This window comes from Chrysemys picta, chromosome 11 (genome assembly GCF_011386835.1).
Source record: "Chrysemys picta bellii isolate R12L10 chromosome 11, ASM1138683v2, whole genome shotgun sequence".
Classification (NCBI taxonomy): Eukaryota; Metazoa; Chordata; order Testudines; family Emydidae; genus Chrysemys; species Chrysemys picta.
The window spans coordinates 59,654,583-59,672,211 of NC_088801.1; the positions used below are offsets into that span (position 1 = coordinate 59,654,583).

General features: G+C 43.7%; 1 protein-coding gene across 5 annotated transcripts in view; it reads left to right on the forward strand.

The window, feature by feature from the left end:
• CARF (calcium responsive transcription factor) overlaps positions 1–17,629 on the forward strand; it is a 60,143-nt gene that overhangs the window by 25,598 nt on the left and 16,916 nt on the right. For 3 of the 5 annotated variants that reach the window (XM_065560953.1, XM_005306217.4, XM_065560956.1), the window contains 5 exons: positions 1,655–1,775; positions 3,643–3,786; positions 6,315–6,545; positions 7,055–7,217; positions 9,801–9,876. In XM_065560953.1, the coding sequence (XP_065417025.1) occupies positions 1,655–1,775; positions 3,643–3,786; positions 6,315–6,545; positions 7,055–7,217; positions 9,801–9,876 (735 nt within the window). Of the gene's footprint in view, positions 1–1,654; positions 1,776–3,642; positions 3,787–6,314; positions 6,546–7,054; positions 7,218–9,800; positions 9,877–15,963; positions 16,024–17,629 lie in introns of all 5 variants that reach the window. The other 2 variants (XM_065560955.1, XM_065560954.1) reach the window with 2 other exon arrangements.

The window sequence follows — 17,629 nt, forward strand, 5'->3', positions numbered from 1 at the left end:
TTAATTTAGCTTGGTTTTAGTATTGCCTGCTTTGGCCAGACAGAGAGGTACGGAAGCACTGTATATACTTTGTACACACAATTCTACTCATGAATTTTACTTCTATTTTGAACACCCCTGTTATTAAAAACCCAGACTTCTTTTGAACAGAGGCTGCGGGTTAAAATGGAACCCTGATTTACCAAACCCCAGTTAACTTGACTTTCTAGTTCATTGAAGATCGGTTATGTTGCTGTGGTGTCACACTTACTGAGGCTCTATAGAAGTAGAGTTTCAAGCCTGCAGAGGTCCTGAGCTGTGGAGGACTGAAGTGCTGTTCTTGTGGAGTTTCTAATCTCTGCATAAGTGGAGTTGTTCTTCAGTCCCTGGCCTGCCTCTGCTTCTGCTGAACCAGTTAGCTTTGAAGAAGCTGGCCAACATTGTGTATTGTGAAACAGAAAGTTTCAATATCCAAACCCTGATTTTATTAAGATTTTGGACACTTGAGACCTTGGTAAAATCAGGGTCCTGTCAAATTATTTTTGTCATGCATGCAGGCAAGGACGAGGTTGAAACTATCAAATTCTTTTTCATTTGTGATCTAAGCCAATGTTTGTTCCCAGATTTCCAGTAAGAAAAGTCAGTGCTCTAGTCCACTATATCATCTGGTTCCTTTTTTGAATAGCATCTCTATTTGCGTTGATATTTTAATGTCACATGCTCATGCAAAATATTATGGATCATCATTTAGAATCAGCTCATATCTCAGCAGTGTGACACAATAAACGCATCTGTTATTTCAAAGCTAGAAAATGGTATTTAAAAATCAGGATGCTAAAGTATTTGGATTATGAACGGTAGGTGCTGGGGAACAAAGTTAAATGTTCTTCAAAACAAATAATGGTTTCCTTCCCAGCTCTGTCATGCTACCTATATTACTTTACTCCTCTTTGCCATATGTCTGAATAAAAGAAACCAATTACTCTAATGAAGTTTGCACAAATGTTGTGGAAATCTATCTTTCTTGCACTGTAATATTTGTATTGGGTATCATGTTGATATAATATTGGTTAATAGAAGAAATTGGAATCAAATTCACAAACCTTAATAACCTGTAAGAAATCAAGTAGCAGCAAGGCTAAAGAACTGAATACGGCACAAGAAGTAAGGAACTCCCAAGTTCTGATTTCAGCTGTGCCTTTGATTTGCTGTATAATTTAGAACCAGATTCTGTCACCTCGACTTGCATTTAGTACGAGCAACTTACTCAATAAATAACCCATAAGACTACTAATTGTGTAAAGTGCTGCTGCTAAACATGAGTAAAGGTGGCAGAATCTGGCTTCAAAACTTTGTGTTTCAATTTTTACCCCTGTAAAATGGCTACGATAATATTTAATTACCTACCTCACAGGTGTTATGTGAAGATTAGCTAGTTTGGAAAGTTCTTTGAAACTGTGATGTGTTCCATAAGTGCTGAGTAGTATTATGGGGAAAGCAGTCACTCTGTAACTCAGGCACCCACAACCCTGAACATGTGTTCTTCCAAGAAGAGAATGAAAATAAGTGCTTCAAATCACTCTTCTCTCCTCAGAAATCTTTTTTGTTGTCGTCTGCTGGCTGGAACAGTTGGATGTTTGAATTAATAACAGAACCAGTTGCTTTCTGTCCACAGGAAGCAGAGCCATTGTGATGGAGTGCCAGTATGGGCCCAGGAGGAAAGGTTTCCAGCCCAAAAAAACTGGCGAGCCGGAAAATGCCTCCTGCCAGCTGTACAAAGCCACTTGTCCAGCACGGTAAGCATTAGCTACAAAGCTGAAAATGGCAAGGCTCTGGTCTGGAGAAGCTGGTAACTGATGTAAAAGAGCTTGCATCTCAAGAAACCTAACTGGTAACTGTGTTGTGACATAGATTTATAAATATATTGTGCTTTGTCTCCTATACAAGTAGGAGTTAATGCTCATTTAGAGAGAAGAAGGATAAGTTCCCATGAAAAGAAGAACAGGAGTACTTGTGGCACCTTAGAGACTAACAAATTTATTAGAGCATAAGCTTTCGTGGACTACAGCCCACTTCTTCGGATGCATATAGAATGGAACATATATTGAGGAGATATATATACACACATACAGAGAGCATAAACAGGTGGGAGTTGTCTTACCAACTCTGAGAGGCCAATTAATTAAGAGAAAAAAAACTTTTGAAGTGATAATCAAGCTAGCCCAGTACAGACAGTTTGATAAGAAGTGTGAGCATACTTACAAGGGGAGATAGAATCAATGTTTGTAATGGCTCAGCCATTCCCAGTCCTTATTCAAACCGGAGTTGATTGTGTCTAGTTTGCATATCAATTCTAGCTCAGCAGTCTCTCGTTGGAGTCTGTTTTTGAAGTTTTTCTGTTGTAATATAGCCACCCGCAGGTCTGTCACTGAATGACCAGACAGGTTAAAGTGTTCTCCCACTGGTTTTTGAGTATTTTGATTCCTGATGTCAGATTTGTGTCCATTAATTCTTTTGCGTAGAGACTGACCGGTTTGGCCAATGTACATGGCAGAGGGGCATTGCTGGCACATGATGGCATATATCACATTGGTAGATGTGCAGGTGAACGAGCCCCTGATGTTATGGCTGATGTGATTAGGTCCTATGATGATGTCACTTGAATAGATATGTGGACAGAGTTGGCATCGCCCCAACCTAAAGCAAATACTCACCAGCAACCACACATCACTGAACAAAACCACTAACCCAGGAACCTATCCTTGTAACAAACCCCGATGCCAACTGTCTGGTCATTCAGTGACAGACCTGCGGGTGGCTATATTACAACAGAAAAACTTCAAAAACAGACTCCAACGAGAGACTGCTGAGCTAGAATTGATATGCAAACTAGACACAATCAACTCCGGTTTGAATAAGGACTGGGAATGGCTGAGCCATTACAAACATTGAATCTATCTCCCCTTGTAAGTATTCTCACACTTCTTATCAAACTGTCTGTACTGGGCTAGCTTGATTATCACTACAAAAGTTTTTTTCCTCTTAATTAATTGGCCTCTCAGAGTTGGTAAGACAACTCCCACCTGTTTATGCTCTCTGTATGTGTGTATATATATCTCCTCAATATATGTTCCATTCTATATGCATCCGAAGAAGTGGGCTGTAGTCCACGAAAGCTTATGCTCTAATAAATTGGTTAGTCTCTAAGGTGCCACAAGTACTCCTGTTCTTCTTTTTGCGGATACAGACTAACACGGCTGCTACTCTGAAACTTCCCATGAAAGTGGATGTGGCTAGAATCTGAGAGGTCTCCTAAATCTGTTATTTTGGAGGGAATGTATAGCTCTTGCCATTCACCAAAGACCTCTTCCTATCCAACTCCAGTGGCATCTTCTCTGTTCTCATCCCCCCTTGAGCTTTCTGCTGTCAACTTCCTGGGTTTCAGGAATGGCTCTGCACTCTTCTAATTCACTTCTTACCTGACCGGCCAGTCCTTTAGAGTACTTCTGGGGCTTCTCCACCCTTTGAACCTCTTTGCTTGAGTTTCCTGCAGTTTCTTTACAATAAAAATAATCTGAAATAAAATAGTTGATGTTTCTGCCTTCAGAAGGATAATGAAGCTGGATTTTTCTTTTTTTGTATTTTTTTTCTTTTTCTTGGAAGGATCTATATTAAAAAGGTTCAAAAGTTTCCTGAGTATAGAGTTCCCACTGACCCCAAAATTGACAAGAAAATCATAAGAATGGAGCAAGAGAAAGCTTTCAACATGCTGAAGAAGAACTTTATAGATGCTGGAGGGGTCCTCAGGTGAAATTTCCACTCGTTTCTTATCTGGACAAATGGGGGTTGAGGGGGGGGGGAAGGAAAATCAGTTGTTTGGCTATTTTTAAAAGGGGCTTCATTAAAATATCTTGTAAAAGGTAGAAAACCATTCACAAGGGACTCCTAAGTGTTTTGTAAATGTGTAATATACTGTACTGTGGGAGTTATGTAAAATACGCTTCAGAATACAGACCGAAGCAGTTATAGGATTGTGGGTGTTACCAACAATGAGCCAGACCTCTCCCAACCTGGATGGCTTTGTGCCCCAAAGGCAGCTGACCATCGGAAGATCACTCCCAGTATGGGAGGATCTTTAGATGCTGTACATTGGTGTAATGGCTTCTCCTTCACAATCTGCCTTCCTGTGGCTGTCAGAGAGCATGACTGGGAGAGAAGGAGAGTGTGGTCAGAGCAGTCCCTTGGGGCTGTTGGCAGCCAGCACGAGGTAGCAGAGCCTCAAATCAGTTGCTCTTCCTTATGCCAGGGGACCAGAGTAGCCCCAAGATCAAAGGAGCACAAAGGTAACTTTTGTGAACAGCCTGACGGAGAGACCAAAAGAAGGGTTTTCCCCCCTACGAACCCTTATTCATGTGGGTAGAACGTATCTACATAGACCTATTGACATCAGTGGGATTATACACGAGTAAAGGGTTGCAGTACTGGACCCATTTACCTTATTTGCATACGACCATAGTGAGTGGGGGGGAGGAAAAGGGAACATTAATAATTTTTGGTGAAGATAATGTCAGTTTCAAGAACCATATTAAAACACCTATATACTGTAAACATGAAGGCTCATTAATGGGTAAGTGTAGCTGGGATCTACCTAAAGGGTTTGATCTTCTGCATTTGATTCATCTCTGCCAGCAAAATCCAGGCTGCAGTCATGCAATGGCAGAATGTCTGCCTAGGAAGAGTCATAGCGTGAGGATGTTTTATGAAGTTATACTCCATTAGGGGACCTGGAATAGACTGTTTTTTTTCCAGGGAGAAAGGAAGGCTAGAGAACCCAAAAGATGTGCTGAATCGGCACATCTCCTTGGCAGGTTCTATCTGTAAAGCCCGGTTGAAGCCCTAACTGCAAATGAAAGCAGTTCCCTTTGGCGAAGGGTGGCAGCAGTACCACCGTCTACCCTTTCTAAGGGATGAATTCGCCCTGAGGTGCAGCTCTCTCCATGGGCTGAAGGGAGTGCTTAACCCCCCCTCTGCTTGCAGAGATGAATTAAGCCCCATATTTGCTTGTAATGCTTAGGCAAAATGGAGTGAGCCAAGGGTAGTGAGTCTGAATATTTGTCTGTCAGTGTAAATTAGTATTATCTGAACATTATTTTTTGTTTACATGCAATACCTAAAAGTATTAAATAGAAAAACAAAAAGTGGAATAACAATGTTTCTGTGCAATGTCTTTCATCTGAGGATCTGAAAGGACGTCACGATTAAGCCTCATCCATCCTTGCAAAGTAACTAACTATTATTATTAATCCCAGTTTTCAGACTGGGAGACTGAGGTTCAATCAATAACTATTATTATTAATCCCAGTTTTCAGACTGCATAGTGAGGTTCAATCATTTGCTCAAAGCTACAAAGCAAGTCAGTTGCATAACCCTCACAGTGTGCTGCTGTCCAGTCTTTCTCTAATGATTATACCACACTCGTAATCTGTCCCACACTCTTTCAAAAAGAAAGGCATAGATGGACCCTCCATGTTTGGGATATACTGTCCATCAGAGCAACTATATTTATGTATTTCATCTACATATTGGTCAGAAAGCATGTGGTGTCAAAGCATTGATTAAGATGTCTCCCATATGGACTGATTCAGCCCCCTCTGCATGTCTGCATTGCCATTTGGGAGAGCTGTGTTTGATTCCTTGTTGATTCTCTCCATCACTGAGCCATCAGGACTGGGGAGTGCTACAGAGCAATATGTGGAGCTGGGGGAGTGGGAGAGGAAGAATACCTCATCTAGATTAATAGCCACCTTTCTTGTCAATTAAGAGGATCATTGACATGAAAGGAGTCCTATCTAGTGCTTAGCTGTACAGATGGTACACTTGGTGCAGTGCAGAGATTCAGTGAGAGGGATGGCTCAATGAATATTCCCTTCAGATCTCAAGCCAAAAATCCTGTACTGCAGTATTGTACTCTTTTATGGAAGCTTCAGGGCACAGATTTAAAGCTTCTTGAAAGAAAAGAGTAATCTCTGGGAGTGTTTTGTTTTAGGTTTGTACTCAAAATTATGTAAAAACTGGTTGTTACTTGAAGTATTAACTATGTGTTTGGTGCAGTACAAGGCAGACATAGTCGCTGCCCCTGTGTGGGGGTGGGAGAAAGCTGTGTGTGCTAGTAATGAATGCTGTTAGTTGCGTATATATACAAGTCTTGTTGATAGTCTGATTAGAGGGTCTTCATTCAATAGCATTGTTCCCTTCCTGGGGAAGGATTTAAATAAATGATTTTGTTTTACTGTCTTTTCTCTGGAATTGTACCTGGAAACGCTCCTTCTCGTCAGATGGTATGTGCAATTACCCACCCAGCAGGCCCACCAGTATCACGAAATGGAGACCTGCCTCCCTCCTTCACCGTCCGCTTTCCCCATATCGTCTCCTGAGGAAGAGGAAGATGCAGTGAGAGATGAGAACTGTACTTTGCCCTCCCGACTTCACCCACAAGTAGCAGATAAAATCCGAGAACTGGTGTCTCAGGGAATAGAACAAGTCTATGCAGTGAGGAAACAACTAAGGTATAGCATAATCTACTCTAACTATACTGCCTTCTTTCCATATCAACTATACATTCAGTTAATCTGACTTGAAGCTATGTGGCAATGCTGATTCTTTCACGAATATATCCCCACATATAGCATTAGCTGAATTTATCCCCACATATGGCATTAGCATCTCAGTTTTTTTTAATTGGACTTTACCTTAGATATAACTACCTAGTAGTTCAGCGCCTCACACTGCCTCATACCAGATCACCGTCTAGGGCTGCTTTTCTTCTTAGTGTTGGAAATTTACATTTTATTGAGCTAGCTCTTTTAAATTCTCCTCAGAATACCTGAGGAGAAGAGCCAGGTCATGGGATCTACTAACTTGTTCTTGTCTTGTAATTTTTAACATGTTTGGAACATATTTGAGGGCAGAGACAGAGGTGGCTGCAGAAGAAGGAAAAACATCTCCTAATATTGTAAGTGTGTTTTAACTTTTGACAACACCCTTTTTCCCCCCTCCCCTTTCCAATACTTGACAGAAAGTTTGTGGAGCGAGAATTATTCAAGCCTGAGGAAGTACCAGAGAGGCATAACTTGTCCTTCTTCCCAACTGTGAATGACATCAAGAACCACATCCATGAGGTGCAGAAGTCTTTGGGAAACGGGGAGATGGTGTATAACTCAGAAAGCATCCCAGCAACGGTATTATTGGAGCTTCACGCTTTCTTCTCCTTCTTTCTTTATGAATCTCTGAGATGAATCCTGAAGACTTTACTTACATTTTACTACTTGGCCTTTATTCAGCCAAAGCTCCCGCTGACTTTGTATTCCCACTAGTTTAATTTTCAAAGGAAGTTTTGTCTGAGTAAGGATAGATTAAATTTAGGCCTTTTTAAGCATACACCTCTACCCAGATAGAATGCCACCCGATATAACACGAATTCGGATATAACGCGGTAAAGCAGTGGGGAGCCCCGGGCCCTTTAAAGTGCCACCCGAGCCCCGCTGCTTTACCATGTTATATCCGAATTCGTGTGGAGCCCAGGGCCCTTTAAATTACTGCCCGGGGCTCCGGCAGCCGGGTTCTGGCGGTGATTTAAAGGGCCAGAGGCTCTGGCCGCTGTGGGGAGCCCCAGGCCCTTTAAATCCCCATCCGAACCCCGCTGCCAGAGCTCCGGTGGTGATTTAAAAGGCCCGGGACTCCCCGCAGTGGCTGGAGCACCGGGCCCTTTAAATCACCGCCGGGGAAGCCGGTCCAATCTGGCACGGTGTACCGGCTCTTGCCATACCATACCGAACCCGATATAATGCAGTCTCACCTATAAGGCGGTGAGATTTTTTGGCTCCCGAGGACCACGTTATATCGGGGTAGATGTATATATTATCAATGAAATGTTGCTAACAGTTGATACTTTATGCAGTACTGAGGTATATAATGAGAACATGAATTTAAGGCAGTGTGGTTGAAGAAAGCGTTCAAAGGTCCTGAGTTTCAGTCCTGGCTTTACCACTGTGTTGCCTTGGGGAAGTCACTTCACAAGTCTCTCTTGCTTTCCCTATCTGTAAAATGGGGATGAAACTTACCTGTCTACCTCACGTGGTCTAGTCAATGTCTGTACAATGTTTTGAATGTGTATAGTGCAATATTAACGCTAAATATTATTACTCTATTATGTAGTAAATGTGTCTAACAGTAAATACAAAATATAAATCTTTACAAATGCGCAGTACCCCAATGTATGTTGCCCCTTAATTTTCTTCTCATATAGGGAGTAATTTTGGGCAAGCATTGACAAAGATTTCTCCAATTGTAAGACAGGATTTTTTATTAGCTATGAAGGAATCGCCAAGGAACTGGCAAACTCAGCTCTGCCAGAGTGTAATGTGGACAAGATTTTATGCTGCTTGATATAGGCTGCAGTGATAGGCCCTCCTCCACCACCTCGAAGTGCATTTGGTCCTGTAAATTGCATGGTTAATATTTAGCCTAAAGGTTAACATTAAAGAACCAAAGATCAGACAAAAACACTTTGAGAGACATAGAAAAGTGACGTGCACTGGAAGACCTGCGTTGGTGAGGATGTTATATTGACACAGGTTAGCATTTGTAGGCCTTATAAGAGAAGAAGGATGGATGCTTTGCATGCTGGTACTGGAAGTCTGTTTCACGTGTATGGGATGGCATGGAAGAAGGCAGGGAGACGAGAAGGAAAGTAAGGGACTGGCATCCCTTATGGTGGGACATAGTAATAAATAAGAGCTGAGATGAAGGCAGGTGCATAACCTTGAAGACAACAATTTGAATCCTAAACTGGATGAAGGGCAGCCAGTAGAGGTATTTGAAGAGTGGAGTAATGTGGTCTGGGTGGTGAGTGAGGATGAAAATATTGTCTATTGCATTAGGAATGGACTGAATGGGAGTGAGATGAGGAGATGAGAGGATGAGGTTGCAGCAGTCCAGGTGAGAGAGAACTATCGATGATGAGGGATGGATGGATGGATTATTTATTTATTTATTTATTTATTTATGGTATGTTGTAGAGAAAGTGGTATCAAGATTTGGTGACTCCCACTGGGTCTTTGACTGACTCAGACCCAGACAGCCACGGGGTGATGCCTCACTCCAAGCCAACGCATGCAGGGCTAAGTGAGGTTTCAAGAGCCTCAGATTGCGTATCGCTGATCTGGTGGCGCTTTAATTTCATAACATTTCAAGGTGAATTGAAATGTTTGGTTTAAAAAAGTAGGTAAAAACATACTGTATTTAAGAGCTTAATTCACAAATGTACTTTACACAAAAGCTGAAAAGTTTGTTTGGTTTTTTAATATCTGCCAAGACTGGTTCTCCTGCAATAGCTGGTGATCCCACCTAAAGCAGGGCAGGGCACAGAATTCCTTTACCCTTCTTAGGAGTTTCTGATTTTGTTAGCTTTTTGCAGGGTACATGCAGAACCTTGAGTTCAATTTCCAGCCTGTAAATGATAGAGAAAATTATTTTCAAATAGTTTGTGTTTAAAATATATCTAATTTCAGTTTTAAAGTCTAACCCCGTTCTGAGGAGGATTTAACTGACCAGACAGAAAGTGGTTTAGAATCCTTTTAAAAGCACAGTGCTTCACCTTTAATAGTTTTAAGAAATAACCCCAAAACTCAGAAAGCACTGACTTACAGAAAGAAGATGTTTTGACACTCATTTTCACTGTAGTTTGAGTCTGTACCAGTATTGTAGGGAATCCTGCTCAGCACCCTTCCCATTTCTGAGAACTGAGGTCTTTTTCCTTTCAGCTCCAGTGGACCACAGACGGTGGGAATGTTCTCACAGAAACAGTGACTGTTACATTTGCCTCACCACCTACAGAGGGTAGGAGCATATCGATATCTTACTTGTGTTCAATTTTTGTTTTTGTCACATACGTTACGAAAGTACAGATCTCCTCCCTGATTTTTAGAGATCTTGCCATTATCTTCCCTTATTTGAACACAACAAGAAGTGACCATTCTCATTTTCCCCCCCCCACACACACCCTTTACCACATGTCTGTGGAACTTGTTACAATTCCTGATATGGCAGATAGCAGTGATTGAAAACTGTAGACTTTGTCTTTTACAACATCTTTTAACGCGTACTGAAGAGCAGAACAATTTGGGTTGGGAGGAAATGCTCAGACCCTTAGAACATCTGTGTAGAGAATCTTCTAGCGTTTGCTCAGTGGAATGGTGCAGAAGGAGATGTTATTCATTTTAACTTTTTTATTGTAAAAATACAGATTTTTATCTGACAACCAGGCAGTGAGACACATTTCTTACACTCTTTCTTCAATGATATTCTTGTGAAGTATCATTTTTCTTGGTGAATGCATAAGGTGAGGGCAGTATCTCTTCACAGCAATTAATATACCACTTAACAAGGAAGCGAAGAAAAGCCAGAATATGGATTTCTGAAGGAAGTTGCCTTGTCAAAATGAATTCTGCTCTAAAATCTGTTGTGGGAGAGGTTCATTGGACTAACGTGTCTTTGCCATAAATGGGATTCTACTATTATTATTATTTCAGATTAAAACATATATAGTAAAACAAAATTCTAACGCTTGTGATTTAGACCTACTGACTACTCACATGCCTTAAGCTATGCATTGGCTTAAGTGCTTTTGCTGGATCAGGGTCCTCATTAGGAAATCTAAAACAAATTATTTACACACACACACACACACACACACACACACACACACACACACACGCTTTTAATGCAGCAAATAATAATCTCTGTTTCAGGAATACTTGATCTAGACCAGACCTGCACAACATGCGGCCCGGGGGCCGCATGCGGCCCGCGTGGGCTCACTGTGTGGCCCGCGGGGGTTGTGTAGGTGGGCTCACTGTGCGGCCCGTGGGGGGGTGAGTAGGCAAATGGGCAGGCAGTTGCAGGGAGTGAGTCGGCGAGCCGGGGGAGGGGAGCTGAGGAGGCGAGCGGCAAATCGGTGGCTGACGTGTTCTACTGATCTGGTCTGGCTCCCATCCCCTTTCCCAGGGCCAGCTCCAGGCACAAGCAAAACAAGCAGGTGCTTGGGGCGGCACATTTCTAGCGGCAGCATTCTGGCACCGGCCATCATAGGCGCCGACTCTGGGGCATGGGGAAATAGTGCCCCCGTCGCCCCAGCTTGCCTCCACTCCGCCTGCTCCCCTGAGAGCACCACCGCCACTCCGCTTCTCCCCCCTCCCTCCCAGGCTTGCCGCGTGCGAAACAGCTGTTTCATGCAGCAAGGCTGGGAGGGGGGACAAGCCGAGCGGCGGGGCACTCGGGGGAGGCGGCGGTGGTGGAGCGGAGGTGAGCTGGAGCGGGGAGTGGTTCCTCTACCCCCCCCCCCCGTTACTTCCTGCACTCCCCCCACCCGAGCTCACCTCTGCTCCACCTGCTCGCCTAAACGCGCTGCCGCTCCGCTTCTCCCCCCTCCCTCCCAGGCTTGCCGGACGCAAAACCACTATTTCGCGCAGCAAGGCTGGGAGGGAGGGAGGAGAAGCCGAGCGGCGGGCACTCGGAGGAGGCGACGGTGGTGGAGCGGAGGTGAGCTGGAGCGGGGAGCGGTTCCTCTACCCCCCCCCCCCCGTTACTTCCTGCTTTCCCCGACCCTAGCTCACCTCCGCTCCGCCTGCTCCCCTGAACGCACCACTGTTCCACTTCTCCGCCCTCCCTCGCCTGAAGCGGAGCAGCAGCACACCAGGGGGAGCAGGCGGAGCGTAGGTGAGCTAGGGCGGGAGGTCACGGGGGGGCCCGCAGGAAGCAATGGTGGGGGGGAAATGCGGCACACCGGGGAAGGAGGCAGGGCTGGGGATTTGGGGAAGGGGTTCAGAAGGGGTGGAGTTGTGGCAGGGCCGGAGGCAGAGGGGCATGGAAAAAAAAGCGGGGGGGGCGGCCAAAAATGTTTTTGCTTGGAGCGGCAAAAATCCTAGAGCCGGCCCTGCCCTCTCCAAGTGTTGCAGCTGTCTGGAGGTGCCTGCCTTCTACACCTTCCTCATTCACACCTCATTCATTCAACAGGGCAATTGATTACAAAGTGGGGGGGGGGGATCTTATTCTACTTCTAACAAAAAGACATTTTTCTTTTACCTTAATTATACTACCTTTGGGGCCCGCTATAACAAATTACCGAGGTTCAATACTGCTGTTTCGGTGGGGTGACGCTGGGGAAGGAGGGTTTGTTTCCGCGGGGCAGGTGGTGCTGGGGGGGGGAGGGTGGAGTGTTTCGGCAGCGCTGGGGGGGGTTGTTTTTGTGGGGCGGGTGGCGCGGTGTTGTGTTTTGGGTGGCGCTGGGGCAGGGTTGGCGGCTCTCGGCGGGTTTCGGCCCTCAGCTGTTTTCTTTGGAGTAATATGGCCCTCGCCACTTTATGAGTTGTGCAGGCCTGATCTAGACAGTTCCTCTGTGATAATAGAATGAATTATATTGTAAAAATAGAATGGATTAAAGAAATGCTGTATGTTTCTTTAAGCAGGAATAAGGAATGTTGAAATATAGTTGTCAGGAAGAGAAATATTAAGGTATGAAACAATGGGTCCACTTAAGCTAATGGTGGGACATTAACAGGAGATCGGTAATAGTTAGTAAGGAAATAAGATATGTATGTCTAGCCCCAGGTAAACTTATCAGTTCTGCTTCCTTTTGTCATTGTGTTAAGTTCGCGCCCTTTTATCTGTATAAATAAGATAGTTTGAGTCTTGCATGGTGCTCACATTATCTGGGTGTATTAGCAGAGTGCTTTGCTAATAAACAGAGTGGTCTGACAAATTGTGAGTCCTGAATCTGACTTTGACACTCCCATTGGGTAAACATGTGACACAGAAAAAATCCTTCCCTGCTCTCTTTCTCCTGTTCTTGTTTAACATAGAATCATAGAACTGGAAGAGCTCCTGAGAGGTCATCTAGTCCAGTTCTTGCACTCGTGGCAGGACTAAGTATTATCTAGACCATCCCTGACAGGTATTTGTCCAATCTGCTCTTAAAAATCCCCTATGATAGAGATTCCACAATCTCCCTAGGCAATTTCTTACAGTGCTTAACCACTCTGACAGTTAGGAAGTTTTTTCTAATGTCCAACCTAAACTGCCTTTGCTGCAATTTAAGCCCATTGCTTCTTATCATAGAATCATAGAATATCAGGGTTGGAAGGAACCTCAAGAGGTTATCTAGTCCTCAAAGCAGGACCAATTCCCAACTAAATCATCCAGCCAGGGCAGGGCCGTAGCAACAAAGAACGTGGCCCCCTCCGAATGGTGGCCCCCTCTGAACATATGTCCGCGCAGGGCTCCTTACAATGCAGAAACTGGAATGCGGTATTTATTTTGCCACTTTTAGGAGCCCCCTTCCTTGCGGGGCCCCCTCCGGTCGGCGGGTACGGAGGGCGCTCGCTACGCCTCTGAGCCAGGGCTTTGTCAAGCCGGGCCTTAAAAACCTCCAAGGAAGGAGATTCCACCACCTCCCTAGGTAACCCATTCCAGTGCTTCACCACCCTCCTAGTGAAATAGTGTTTCCTAATATCCAACCTAGACCTCCCCCACTGTGACTTGAGACCATTGCTCCTTGTTCTGTCATCTGCCACCACTGAGAACAGCCGAGCTCCATCCTCTTTGGAACCCCCCTTCAGATAGTTGAAAGCAGCTATCAAATCCCCCCTCATTCTTCTCTTCTGGAGACTAAACAATCCCAGTTCCCACAGCCTCTCCTCATAAGTCATGTGCTCCAGACCCCTAATAATTTTTGTTGCCCTCCGCTGGACTCTTTCCAATTTTTCCACATCCTTCTTGTAGTGTGGGGCCCAAAACTGGACACAGTACTCCAGATGAGGCCTCACCAATGTTGAATAAAGGGGAACGATCACGTTCCTCGATCTGCTGGCAATACCCCTACTTATACAGCCCAAAATGCCGTTAGCCTTCTTGGCAACAAGAGCACACTGTTGACTCATATCCAGCTTCTCGTCCACTGTAACCCCTAAGTCCTTTTCTGCAGAACTGCTACCTAGCCATTCGGTCCCTAGTCTGTAGCAGTGCATGGGATTCTTCCGTCCTAAGTGCAGGACTCTGCACTTGTCCTTGTTGAACCTCATCAGGTTTTTTTTTGGCCCAATCCTCTAATTTGTCTAGGTCCCTCTGTAGCCTATCCCTACCCTCTAGTGTATCTACCATGCCGCCCAGTTTAGTGTCATCTGCAAACTTGCTGAGAGTGCAGTCCACACCATCTTCCAGATCATTAATAAAGATATTAAACAAAACCAGCCCCAGGACCGACCCTTGGGGCACTCCGCTTGAAACCGGCTGCCAACTAGACATGGAGCCATTGATCACTACCCCTTGAGCCCGACGATCTAGCCAGCTTTCTATCCACCTTACAGTCCATTCATCCAGCCCATACTTCTTTAACTTGGCGGCAAGAATACTGTGGGAGACTGTATCAAAAGCTTTGCTAAAGTCAAGGAATAACACATCCACTGCTTTCCCCTCATCCACAGAGCCAGTTATCTCATCGTAGAAGGCAATTAGGTTAGTCAGGCATGACTTGCCCTTGGTGAATCCATGCTGACTGTTCCTGATCACTTTCCTCTCCTCTAAGTATTTCGTAATTGATTCCTATTTTGTCCTATCCTCAGAGATTAAGAAGAACAATTTTTCCCCCTCCTCCTTGTAACAACCTTTTATGTACTTGAAAACGGTTATCATGTCCCCTCTCAGTCTTCTCTTCTCCAGACTAAACAAACCCAATTTTTTCAATCTTCCCTCACAGATCATGTTTTCTAGACCTTTAATCATTTTTGTTGCTCGTCTCTGGACTTTCTCCAATTTGTCCACATCTTTTCTGAAATGTGGCACCCAGAACTGGACACAATACTCCAGTTGAGGCCTAATCAGCGCGGAGTAGAGTAGAAGAATTACTTCTTGTGTCTTGCTTACAATACTCCTGCTAATACATCCCAGAATTATGTTTGCTGGGGTTTTTTTTGCAACCGCATTACACTGTTGACTCATATTTAGCTTGTGATCAACTATGGCCCCCAGATCCCTTTCCGCAGTACTCTTACCTAGACAGTCGTTTCCCATTTCGTATGTATGCAACTGATTGTTCCTTCCTAAGTGGAGTACTTTGCATTTGTCCTTATTGAATTTCATCCTATTTACTTAAACCATTTCTCCAGTTTGTCCAGATCATTTTGAATTTTAATTGAATTTATCTTCCAAAGCACTTGCAACCCCTTCCAGCTTGGTATCGTCCGCAAACTTTATAAGTGTACTCTCTATGCCATTATCTAAATTATTGATGAAGATATTGAATGGAACCAGACCCAGAACTGATCCCTGTGGGACCCCACTCGTTATGCCCTTCCAGCATGATTGAGATGAACCTCTTGAAAAAAAACTGGCAGTTTTAGTAAGGGAGCAATAGCAGCCATGTGAAAGATTGTCTTCTTGCAAGATGTTTAAATAACACCATAGAGGTCTGTGGTTTAGTTAACTTCAATAGCGCTAATCAAGTTGGCTATCTTGTATCTTTGTCTCCTCGGGACAAGGCATCATAGTCCTGTTAGGAATATTGTATAGAGGACTCTATTGTAGCATATTAAAGGGGCACTATTAATGTTATGCTTAAAGATTTACCCACACAAACAGTTATCCTATGTTGCAATTCTTGCCTGAAGGATTCCTGGCATGTAGCTCTTGCCCCACACTGCGCGCGCACACACACACATACACACACACACACACACACACACACACACACACACAACTGATTCTTACCCTTGTTGTAGCAGGAAAAATACAAAAACAAATGTTTGGCTTGATGTGTGAATCTTCATAAATAACCTGGTGCACCTGATTCATGATGCGAAGTTCTATGCACACCAGTGTATTTACAGTGAGTTGCACACTAAGCTGGGCCTTGGTTTTTAACTTCTATTTTAGCTGCTGCTGCAATGGATCACTTTGAACTGAAAAGCACCCCTTATGCTTGGAACTCTTAAGGTAAGGATTTCAGTATGGGCAACTGTCAGAATACAGGAGGTCAATTTTTAGGCTTCATAATTTGAATAGTGTCCCTTTTTTGAGGAAGGCTCGCATGTTAGAGAAAGGGGGATCTTACAGAACCACCTGATTCATAGCATTCACCTTTATCCTCAAAACAAGTAGTGTCTGGAGGTATTTGTGTATTTTGGATGGACACACCAGGTATTTGTACCTCCAGAAGCCATTTAGAAGTGGTTCTCAATAATGTGAGAATGGGTGGGCTTATAGTATTTGGTTCCTGGATGCTGGCAGTAATGAAGGAAAATCAATTCTGTTTATTTTGGCTCCACAGATGGCTCCCCAAGACAAATGAGCCTATTAAGTATGTAAGCATCCAGTGAGATACTGTATTCTACCTGAATTCAGAGAGATTTCTGCAGAAACTGAATGCATGGCTCCATTGGGTATAGTTAGATAGTCTTCTTTCCAGCCTGTTTTGTCTTCTATTTGATCCTGTAAGGATGTGTTGATCAAAGAAATGTTTGGCTGGAAGGGACCTTGAGAAATAATCAAGTCCGGCCCCCTGTGCTGTGGCAGGACAAAGTAAACTTAGACCATCCCTGACAGGTGTTTGTCCAGCTTATTTTTAAAAACCTCCAGTGATGGCAACCACAACCTCCCATGGAAACCTATTCCAGAGCTTAACTATCCTTATAGTTAGAAAGATTTTCCTTATATCTAACCTAAATCTCCCTGGCTGAAGATTAAGCTAATTACTTCTTGTCCTACCTTCAGTGGACATGGAGAACAATTGATCACCATCCTCTCTATAACAACCCTTAGCATATTTGAAAACTGTTGTCAGGTTCCCTCTCAGTCTTCTTTTCTCAAGACTAAACATGCCCCATTTTGTTAACCTTTCCTCATAGGTCAGGTTTTCTAAACCTTTTATCATTTTTGTTGCTCTCCTCTGGACTCTTTCCAACTTGTCCACATCTGTCCTAAATTGTAGTGCCCAGAATTGGATATAGTACTCCAGCTGGGGCCTCACCAGTGCCAAGTAAAGTGAGACAATTACCTCCAGTATCATACATACAACACTCCTGTTATTACACCCCAGAATCAGATTCGCCTTTTTTGCAGCTGCAGCACATTGATGACTCATTCAACTCATTCAATTTGTGGTCCACTGTAACCCCCAGATCCTTTATTGTTATTATTCTGCATTGTGCATTTGATTTTTCCTTCCTAAGTGAAGTACTTTGCATTCGTCTTTATCAAATTTTATCTTCTTGAATTCAGACCAATTCTCTTAATTCATCAAGGTCATTTTGAATTTTAAACCTGTTCTCCAAAGTGCTTGCAATCCCTGCCAGCCTGGAGTCATCTGCAAATTTTTATCAGCATATTCTCTACTCTATTATCCAAGTCATTAATGAAAATATTGAATAGTACTGGACCCCTTGCAGGACCCCACTGGATATGCCCTCCCAATTTGACACCAAACCATTGATAACTGCTCTTTGAGTATGTTCTTTCAACCATTTGTGCATCTACTTTATAGTAATTTCATCTAGATCACATTTCCCTAGTTTGCATATGAGAATGTCATGCAGAACTGTGT